General features: G+C 35.7%; 3 protein-coding genes and 1 non-coding gene across 10 annotated transcripts in view; 2 read left to right on the top strand and 2 right to left on the bottom strand.

Moving 5' to 3' along the window:
• The window catches only part of LOC111451653 (telomere repeat-binding protein 5-like), a 5,333-nt gene extending 4,973 nt beyond the window's left edge, over positions 1–360 (bottom strand). For 3 of the 6 annotated variants that reach the window (XM_023092134.1, XM_023092140.1, XM_023092141.1), the window contains exon 1: positions 200–360. The gene's annotated coding sequence lies outside the window, so the exon portion shown is untranslated. Of the gene's footprint in view, positions 1–81 lie in introns of all 6 variants that reach the window. The other 3 variants (XM_023092135.1, XM_023092138.1, XM_023092136.1) reach the window with 3 other exon arrangements.
• Positions 361–1,555: 1,195 nt separating this feature from the next.
• LOC111451658 (uncharacterized protein C20orf24 homolog) lies at positions 1,556–3,887 on the top strand. Of its 2 annotated transcripts, none has more exons than XM_023092149.1 (4): positions 1,556–1,903; positions 2,160–2,263; positions 2,813–2,942; positions 3,018–3,151. In XM_023092149.1, the coding sequence occupies exons 1-4, from the start codon at positions 1,787–1,789 to the stop codon at positions 3,057–3,059; spliced, it is 393 nt and encodes a 130-aa protein (XP_022947917.1). In that variant the 5' UTR covers positions 1,556–1,786; the 3' UTR covers positions 3,060–3,151. The 2 variants fall into 2 exon arrangements, with proteins under 2 accessions (XP_022947917.1, XP_022947918.1); XM_023092150.1 differs by lacking the exon at positions 3,018–3,151 and adding an exon at positions 3,460–3,887 and having other exon boundaries at positions 1,558–1,903.
• Positions 3,888–8,990: 5,103 nt separating this feature from the next.
• LOC111451656 (expansin-A4) lies at positions 8,991–10,334 on the top strand. Its single transcript, XM_023092147.1, has 3 exons — positions 8,991–9,186; positions 9,283–9,601; positions 9,698–10,334. The coding sequence occupies exons 1-3, from the start codon at positions 9,039–9,041 to the stop codon at positions 10,005–10,007; spliced, it is 777 nt and encodes a 258-aa protein (XP_022947915.1). The 5' UTR covers positions 8,991–9,038; the 3' UTR covers positions 10,008–10,334.
• Positions 10,335–10,462: 128 nt separating this feature from the next.
• TRNAK-UUU lies at positions 10,463–10,535 on the bottom strand. Its single transcript has one exon. It is a non-coding gene; the product is annotated as a tRNA-Lys (tRNA).
• Between the last annotated feature and the right edge of the window lie 281 nt (positions 10,536–10,816).

Below are 10,816 nucleotides of genomic sequence, written 5' to 3'. Positions count from 1 at the left end.
AAAAAAAAAAAAAAAAAAAAAAAAAAAAAAAAAAAAAAAAAAAAAAAAAAAAAAAAAAAGGAAAGAAACAAAATCGAATACAATGAATCGAAATTGCATGCTCACAAACATCGATCGAATCTCAAATCTCTTCCTCGAACGTTTTGAAATTCGGACAAACACGCAGAAGAAAATTGAAAAAGTCGATCCGTTTTCTTATCACATTCGTTCTCCGTGATTTCTTCTTTTGTTCAATCCCATCAAAATCTGGACAAACGTTGCTCGAAATGTGGATTTTGCTTTCAACTCTCCGTTAAAGTACCGATGGCCATCACCAAAAACCCTCTTGAAAAAGAAAAAGAAAAAGAAAAAAAAAAATCTCCCAATCTCGCTTAAACCCCAACTCTCATTGACCCCGGTCACCGAACCTACCGGTAGCCCTTACTGTCTTTTCAAACCAAACCGACCCACGAGTACTTCAAACGCCCTGACACCCGCCACGTGGATGTAAACAATGTCATGTCCAGTGTCGTTTGTGAAATTCCAACGTAACCCTCCAATTTACGTGTCATTTAGTCTCTCAAATTTAAAAATTTTATTTAATCAGATTTTCATCTCTCTAATTTTTATCAAATAAATTTATATTATTTAATAAAATTTTAAAAATGATTAATTTATTTATAAATTCACAAATTTAAATGAATAGTTCAATAACTAATTAATATACAAAATAGAAAATTCATCGTTCGGATAAATATTTTGTATTTTATATTTGATCTATATAAAATTTTAGTTATTGATATAATATGTATTAAGTAAAAAAAAAAATTAACCGCGATTGTATATTTTATATAACTTTGAAATTTGGATCGTAAAAATACAAAAAAAAAAAAAAAAAAAAAAAAAAAAAAAAAAAAAAAAAAAAAAAAAAAAAAAAAAAAAAAACTTAAATAATAATCTATAGTAATATCCTACGTGGCAAAAGGTTCGGATGGAATTGGCTGCCTTTTGAGGGTATTATCCCATCGCGAGAGAAAAAGGTGAATTGTGGAGAGAGAAAAGGAGTGATGTGATGCGATGAGGGAATATTCTTAGAAGATAGCCTTTGACGGCGGAAATACACGGCAGTGCCAGGTGGGATCCACGTTACTTAACTCCGTTAAATTCCCGGATAAGGAATGTGTGGGGGCGTGCCGGGGTGGAATCTAGGCTCGTTATTGCAGCTAAAACTCAAAACGTCGTCGTTTAATTAGCACTCGTGGGCCTTGGCCCACTTATCATCAATGTCAACGACAACTCTTATCCGAGAAGTAATGCGTGGTCTGACTCCATGAAAATTAAGTATATAAATTCTCCAATCCCGAAATTCTTTTTTTATTAAAAATAAAAATATGGAGACCAATTTGGGCTGGGCTGGGCTGGCCCATTAAACTGGATTGAGATTTGAGCTATTTTAAGACGGCATGTTTAATGGGCCGGCCCAGATTCAAGTGTCTACGTGGCACGGGTATCAACTACCGGATCTTCCACACGGGATCCAAACCCGAAAGCAGGAACCCTGTTCGTGATAAACTCGAAGCTGAAGAAACCAGACATTATTGTTCTTGCTTTTGCAGCAGCGTTTGACTACTAATGGATCCTGCAATTTGAAGTTGATTCTTCCTCGAAAACCCTAGGAGTCCTGTTCCTATTGGAGGATTTTATCCGCTGGATTGCTGGAATTTAGATCTGAGCTTACTGTAGATCATTTGATTTTTCTTTGATTCTATTTAGTTTTCCGAAAACTGGTTTGATTGGATTATCCGGTATGAAAGAAGCGAATCCGGTTAAGTTCAATCTTCACCAGCATCAAGAGCACCAGAATGGTCACTTGGCCCCGTTCAAGCTCGCTAAATTGTTCGATCCAGAGGCCTCCTGGGACAAGGTACTTGAATTTTATGTATTGGATTCAAATTACAATTGTTTCTGATTGTCTCGTAAGATTTATAATTTTCGTTCTTTATGCGTACGTCTTTACTGTTGCTGGTTATGTTCGTCGTTGTACTGACGAGGATGAATTCAGAATTAGGAATTAAGAGTTCTATTGTGGTGTTGAATGAAGGAGTTGCATTGCCTTATTGCATTTTGCACCGGACCTTTGAATCTCGTTCTTAGTTTCCGTTTATCAACTTTGTCAATAGGATCAGCTAGGAGATGTTTTGCACTGGATTCGACAAGCAGTGGCCGTTGTACTCGGGCTGCTGTGGGGCGCCATACCTTTGGTTGGAGGCATATGGTTTCTAATGTAAGTTGTGCATTCCAAATTTCTGAGTACTCCATTACTTTGAAAGTACATATGCAAGCCAATTTGGCATTACTGATGAGGTTTGGGTTATTTCTAACAAGTATAAGCTGGAGTCCTGATGTGACTTTATTTCATTGTTTTGATTTTTCCCCTTTAGAGTCAAATGAATGTAACGTTGACAGTGTTTAATAGTAATTCTTGAGATTATAGGAGCAGTACTTGGAGAAATGTGATGCTGGCTTAGTATTATGCTGCAAATTCTTCTGTCCTTTCACGATTTTGTATGCAATCCCAAGTGATTTAAATATTAACCATGGGAGTCTTTCTTTCGTTGGTTCTTGACTGTGCTACGCATCAATAGTCCTTTCTTAACGTTGTATGTAAATGCACGCAATTGTCGTATCTCAATTCAGTTTAGATCGTAGCTTAGGATGAGGATTCTTTGAGAAATGTGGTGCGGGATTTTGATCATGCTGCTCATCCAGTAATTACTTCTTAATTTTGTCTGTAAATGGAAGCTATCTTTACCGTGCTAGTTTCCATTTTCAGTTTCTTGGCGATATCGACCAGCGTAGTATATGGATACTATGCAATGATTTTAAAAGTTGATGAAGAAGAATTTGGAGGTCATGGAGCTCTTCTCCAAGAGGGGCTTTTTGCTTCTATAACTCTCTTTCTGGTAATTCCACATCTTTGTGCTTTACTATCGATTTATTTAGTAATACAATGCGCCATTAACCGTACACATCTCCAGGAGGGGCTTGTGTTGCTATCAAGTTCAAAATTTTCAAGATGAGTGTAATAATAGCTCAAAGCCCACCACCGCTAGCATATGTTATTCTCTTTGGGCTTTCCCTTTGTGAGATCCCATACCAAGTGGAAAGGAGAACGAAGCATTCCTTATGAGGGTGTGGAAACCTTTCCCTAGCAGACGCATTTTAAAAACTTTGAGGGGAAGTCTGAAAAGAAAAGTCCAAAGAGGACAATATCTGTTAGGTGGAAAGGAGAACGAAGCATTCTTTATAAAGGTGTGAAAACCTTTCCCTAGCAGACGCATTTTAAAAACGGAGGGGAAGTCTAAAAAGAAAAGCCCAAAGAGGACAGTATCTGCTAGGAGTGGGTTTGAGCGGTTATAATCAGTCTCCTGAGTAGCTGACTTCCTTCTTTTCTTTTCTTTTCTTTTTTTTTTTTTCCAGCTTGCTTGGATTCTCGTATACAGCTTGGCACATTTTTGATCGGCGAAGAACGATTTTGCATCATGAAAGTACATGGTGAAGTGCGAACAATGAACTTAGTTATACATATACTTGATGCCCAGCTCATTTACGCTTGCTTCTAATTGGCGGCACAGATTCTTTTAGCATTCATGATGTTGAACAAATTGATTTTTGCAGAGTAGGAAAACTCTAGCATCTGAACAATATGTCGTGATAGATTTTCAATCTCCATTTCATTGTAGACATTCTTCCATGGCCATATAGTGATAGACTAAGGACGTAATCCTTGTTAAATTAACACCTTATATTCGCATCATTTAAATAGCTAGGTGCTTGAGCTTGAAGTTGAGACCTTAACAATGTTGTGTACATTTGATGATAATTGGATAGGCTCCTCATTTTCTCAATGGCTTCTTTTATCCTGCACCAACCTAAAGATAAGACAGCAAGCACTTTATCGGTGCGATTAAGGTTTTTTCAGCTGAAATAAGCTTGCGAAAGATTGCTGTTACATTACATAATTGGAACTTAAGATTATAAATAACTAAACTATAGGGAACGAAGAAGAAGCTTCTTTTCCTTTCTTTCTTCTCTGTTAAGTGTAGCTTTTCTCTGCTTTCTAGGAAAAAAGAGACAGACAGGCTGCTAACTGACTGGACACGACATCGTGAATACGACCAGGTAAGCGGGAGATTAGAATCTTTGTTAGTTTTTTGATACTAACTTTGGTCTGTTAAATTGTCCTTATAGAACAGAATCATTGTTGGGTCTATGCTGTATGTGCAATATTATTGGTGATGGATCCTTTTTTATGTCTACAACAGGTAACATGTTAGACCCATCCTCTTGTATTCCATCTCTAGTTAGTTTTTTTTATTCAAAATCTTCTTTAGGCCTACAGCATTATTTGCTGAATTTCGATTGAAAATTTTGTGATAGATTAATAAAGTATACGTCTGGAAAATATGAAGCCAACATTTCTGACACTAAAGCCTTTCTTTAGTCTTTTAATTCCCGATATAGTGTCATGTAATGAGACTTAAACCCGTGCTCACGAATAACCAACTTGCAATGGATATAGAAGGTATAGTAATGCTATGAATGATCCAGTATCGAATACTTGTGATAATATTAGCAAAAGAACGTTCTCTTGTGCTTCCAGACATGCCGAGCTCCACATATTCTTATACATTCTAAAAGGAGATCAATTTCGTAAAAGATGAGATCAGTAAATAGAAATTTAACTAAAATTTTATCTTCGTAAGATCGTCAATATTGTATCGAGGGTATTTTTAGAGTATACCAAATTATTTATCTACTCTCCATAAGAAAGTGAGAGAGACAAAACGTTGGCTAGAACCTAGTCTTATGTATAGGTTTGGGTTAACCACAAATTGACCAAAATCACTATGTTTGACTCTAGACTCACCCACAACTTCAAGACGGAGAGCAAAGCAAAACGTTTGAATATTTTTTGGCATCGACATACAGGAAAGAAGAAAGTCGTCAACTCAACAGTCTTTCCCATCCCGAGAAGAATAAATCTTGATAAAACCAGAAATAAACATGTTTGCGCTTATAAGTGTTTTTAGAAAAAATTAAAAACATTCAAAGTGTTTTACATTAAACTATTCATTCCAAAGTCGATCAATCAAGAAATGTAAGACCAAACATTAGTGTATTATAAAAGCAATATACTCTATTCTCGAACCAAGACACGTCTTAAAATCCAAAGAAAATCCGAAGAAAAGCTTTGACATTTGATTATACCAAACACAAAAAGAGGAAGTAAAAGCACGAGAAACAAGACAAGATATGTCCCATTATGGACAATGCCCCATTTTGCTCATCTTTGGTGCTTTATGTCCTTTAATAAAACCCACTCAGCTGACAAAGCTGCCTGTTTTGCTTGCCCAAAATTGGCCTAAAAAGCTCTAAGAATGTCTCTTGGTCTCTCTTCAATGCACCCAAACCAACCACAATACCAATCAGCCGCTCCACAGGAGACCACCAGGCAACATCATACCACTTCCTCACCAAAATGTATCATTGTGGCCTTCTAGTGCTTCTCCCCCACAAATCTTCCCTTAATTTGTGTTACTTTGGCTTTGGAGGACCCATGGCTCACCAAAATGCATTATTGCTTTGGTTTCGACATTCTGTGTTTAGTTCATTTTTTAAACCGTTCATTTTGGTCCACGTACTCTCGACTTTGTTAGTTATGATTGGCTTGGTTCCTACAATTATTTTTTCTCCTAATATCTACTCATTCAATACTCACCTCAAATAGCCCGGAAGGATATCGATACATGTTCACGTTAGCACACAAACGCACATACTTGAAGTTGTGTTATTTAAAAGTTTGAAAAAAAACTATAAACTATATTTTAAAAATATTTAACTTGTCATCCACGTTTAGTAGAGATGTCCACGGAACGGGGATGGAGAAGGGGAATCCTTCCCTATCCCCATTTCCGCCATCTATTTCATTCCTATTCTCGTGAAATTCTCCATTTATTTTTGCGGGATCAAGTATCTATAATGTTTTCTATTTATTATTCTTTTAAAATTTTAAAAAATGGTAGTTATTTTAAAATTTTTATTTTCCATATAATGTTTATTAAAATTTGGTTAAAAAAAATAATAAATCAATATATTTCATAAGTGAATATATATATATAATCTTCCATCTATATAATTCTAAAAATTTAATATTACAACCAAATCTTTAATACTTCAAAAAAAAAAATTACAACGTACTATTTAATTTAAATATTCATATAATTAGACTATCAAAATTAATTAATTAATTTTTTTAATATGACCAAAAAGGCGTGTATATACATATTAATACGTGTAGAAAATATATTATTATTAACGGGATAGAACAAAGAACATAATCCCGTCATCGGCCCCATTTATCTAACGGATAAAAAAATATTCTCCACTCCCACTCCCCTTCCCCATTTTCCGTCTAAATGAGAACTCTCCTCTCCATTCAAGAGCGGGTCCCTGCCTCACAGGTAATGTGAACACCGTTTAGTTTTTATTTGGTAATTAAAAAAAATGATAGACCACCAATAATTGGTTGTCTTTTTTTTTTCTAAAAAAAAAAAAACTACCAAATTAGTTGAATTCATTGATTGCAACAGAAGTGACTAATCCGTACACTCCATTTGCAGAGCATTAGACATTATGATGATTATGGGTAATTAAGGGATGATTAGGGCTAATTAAACCCATTGCTTAATATAAAAGAGAGTTAACTTAATTAGGTCACATTCTTGTTCTTATTTATTTAATGACCAAAGTAACCCTGTCCAACCACCATGTGCCCCATATGGCTACTCTCCAAATCATCTACCTTATTCATACGTAACGCTCTATTAAATATCATTTCTTTCCTTTTGACTTTCCAATATCTTACCATTTTAGATCAACATGCTATCATTACCCCTCACATGCTTTATACCCTTATATCACAAACTTCTAATTAATGCTAATCATTATCCACTTGTCGTACGAGTTTCGCATGCATTTGCTCCCACCGACTCCACATCTTCACGTCCGTTCCTGTTCCACTCATAACGTTCGTCTATATGAATGATTGATTGAGAACCAAAATGGAGTACGGAAAAATATTATATATCTAATAGCTCAAGTCTACTATTAGCAGATATTGTTCTCTTTCGACTCTTCCTTCCGAGTTTCCTCTCAATATTTTAAAATGCGTCTCACAGGAAGAAGTTTCCACTTGTGTAAAGAATATTAGGGAGAAGTTTCCGCTCTTGTAAAGAATATTTTGTTCCACTCTCCCGTCGATGTGAGATCTCACAATATATTTTATAAATAATTTAAAAATTTTAGAACTCTATAGGAAAAGTGGAGAAAGGTTGACAATTATATATACATTTGTAAAAAATGATTTGTAAAAAATGTTTTGTTTCACTGTCAATGGAGAAATGTTGACAATTATATATATATATATATTATAAATAATGTTTTGTTCCACTCTCGATCTCGATCTTACAGTATATTTTATAAATAATTAAAAAAATTTAGAATGGTTGGACAATTTTATATATATATATATATTTATATTTATTTATTTATTTATTTGTAAAGAATGTTTTATTCCACCTTCTGAACGTTGAATCTCACAATATATTTTATAAATAATTAAAAAAAATTTAGAATCGTTGAGGAAGGGTGGAGTAAGGTCGACAATTATATATATATATATATATATATAATTTTAATTTGTTAAAATTTTAAATCATATAATTCTCATAATAAATTAGAAATTAAGAAAGTCATAAACCTAGCATTAATTTAATATATATATATATATATATATATATATATTTTTTTTTTTTCTAACTTAAAATTAAAATTGCCAATTATGTTTGCACTTCCCTTATTTGAGTTTTCCTTCCCCGCCGGTGCGAAAACAGCAACCATGTGAAGACAACTGAGAACTCGCTTTAAATTATTGGAAACCCCACAACCGCGCTACCCTGTCGTGTAATCACGCGCTTGGCGGTGCCGCCAAATTGCACTTTTTAAAAAATTTCAACCGCATTGACTGACGGTCAAAACCCTTCAATTTAACCCAAAAGACTCTATTTGGGTAAATAAATAAATATATATATATAAATTTATGTGGTTATTACATTTAATTTTTTGAAATTATATTTGTCAAATTGTTTATTACGTTTTTTCCTTAATATTATCGAATATGAAATGTTTTATTTTTTAAAAAATAAAAAATATTTAGAAAATTACAAAATTCAAAGAGGGCACATGTATAGCCTTAAAAGTCAATATGAAACCTTTGAAATTAATATGAGATCTGACCAGAAGAGGCTATTGACCATTCAACCCTTGCTCTTTTTAAAATAAAAAATAAAAAAATAAATCCATCTATTCAGCTCCAAATAAAAAGCAAACAAAAATTATATTTCAACCGGCATTTAATTTTTTCTCCTTAAAGTTCACAACAAAAACAAACAGTAAACGGTAAAAAAGTAAAAAAAACTGCCAAGCGCTCATGTCCACCGAGCCGGTCAAACTTCAAACAATGCGTACGAAAAGTAAATGCAGCGTCGATTGCGGAGATCTGCGGGGTCCACCTCAGTCCACGTCGGATTCTCGGTGGCTTATAAAATCCAGATCCACCTGGACCCCGCACCCAGTAAAAAAGCCTTTTTTTTAAAAAAAAAAATTCTTAGATTAAAAATTAAAATCCAATCACAGCCGCTCATCACGCCTCTGATTCCGATTCACGCAAAGCTTATAGCATATAATAATTATTTTTCTTTAATTCTAATAAACCAAAAATAAAAATTCTTTTTTTCGTACGAGATCGTACTCAATTTCCTTATCAAGAATATTTATCCTTTAATATACTTAAAAATAAAAAATTATTTCCCTAAATTCATTTTCCACGGTGGCAGTCCTCCTCCTCCATAAGTACTCCACCATCCCTGTCCTTGTCCCGACATCTCCATTTCCTCTGTTTCTTTTCTGCAAGGCTTCACCTTTTTCGCAGAAAAACAATGGCCGCCATTATTTCTCTCTGCATTGCATCTCTTCTCCCATTTTTCCTTGTGGTCGACGCTAGAATCCCCGGCGTTTACACCGGCGGCGCCTGGCAGAATGCTCATGCCACCTTCTACGGCGGTTCTGACGCTTCCGGCACCATGGGTATGTTCTAATATGCTCGCTACATTTTCAGTTATTTCCGATGTGGGTTGTTGTTAAATCACTGTTCAACACTAATTTATGGTCTGTTTTTTTCAGGCGGAGCTTGTGGGTATGGGAATTTGTACAGCCAAGGGTATGGAGTCAACACGGCGGCGCTAAGTACGGCTCTGTTCAACAATGGGCAGAGCTGCGGCGCTTGCTTTGAAATTAAGTGTGCTAATGACCCAAAATGGTGCCATTCCGGCAGCCCCTCGATCTTGGTTACTGCTACCAATTTCTGCCCGCCGAATTATGCTCTTCCCAACGACAATGGCGGCTGGTGTAACCCTCCTCGGAGCCACTTCGACCTCGCCATGCCCATGTTCCTTAAAATCGCCGAATACCGTGCCGGAATTGTCCCCGTCGCCTACCGCCGGTAAGTTGGTAGGATTTGAACGGGAAATAAGCATATTCTATTTATGTAATTTTACCAGTTTGAATTTGCCCTCTAATGTTGTATTTAATTACGCAGAGTGCCATGCCGGAAGCAGGGAGGAATCAGGTTCACGATCAACGGTTTCCGTTACTTCAACCTGGTTTTAATCACCAACGTCGCGGGTGCAGGGGATATCGTGCGGGCTAGCGTTAAAGGATCAAAAACTGAGTGGATGAGCATGACGAGAAACTGGGGGCAAAACTGGCAATCCAACGCCGTGTTGGTGGGCCAGGCTTTGTCGTTTAGAGTGACCGGCAGTGACCGGCGAACCTCAACGTCTTGGAACATCGTGCCCGCCAATTGGCAGTTCGGTCAGACTTTCACCGGAAAAAACTTCCGCGTTTAACCGCGAGTAACTGTTTTTATTAATTTACATTTTTAACCTTTGTGGCGTCGACTTTTAGGTGCCGTTGGTAACGGGGAGGAGTGTAGTAGGGTCGTGGTTGTCTGAATGTCTGGCTATAAAACTAATCTGATCTGAGCGTAATTTAGAGCAAGGGTTGGGGGTATTATTGGAAGAATATTTAGACAGGGGGTTTGTTCGGTTTTCTGGTTGTGTGACCGTACATGGCTGAAGCGGCTGAATGAAGATTACGGCCCGCAGTCTTCTTTTACAGACACAATATGAGTGTTACAGAGTTATTTCCAATTATATGTATTTCTGTATTTTATTTTCCGTTTGTTTTAATTATTGTAAATTTTAAATTAATTGTATTACTGCTTCAACGTTGAAAAATAAATGATTATAAAAATAAATTTTCTCTTAAAAGCATTTGGCAAGCTTTTGTATGAAACAGAAATCGCCGTCTGTGGGAATCGAACCCACGACCACATGGTTAAAAGCCATGCGCTCTACCAGCTGAGCTAAGACGGCTATTCGAGATTTTACTAAATATTTATATTTAGAAATTAATTTTGTGAGGAATAGACTTTGTTATTATTACTTTATTTTAAAATGTTAGTTTCATTATTTCCAAATATTTTGACAAGAAGCTTATTTTAAGACTAATTTAAAATATACGGACTAAAATTAGATATTTAAACAGATAAGTCATAGTAAGGATTTGAATATCAAAACGATTGGGAAGCCATAAGTTAAATTGGGTTGGGCTTAGACTGGGCCGGGTAACAAGAATAGAGTCCAAATGGGCCGGG

Source organism: Cucurbita moschata, unplaced genomic scaffold (assembly GCF_002738365.1).
Source record: "Cucurbita moschata cultivar Rifu unplaced genomic scaffold, Cmos_1.0 Cmo_Scf00013, whole genome shotgun sequence".
Lineage (NCBI taxonomy): Eukaryota > Viridiplantae > Streptophyta > Magnoliopsida > Cucurbitales > Cucurbitaceae > Cucurbita > Cucurbita moschata.
This window is presented reverse-complemented; position numbering and strand designations above follow the sequence as displayed.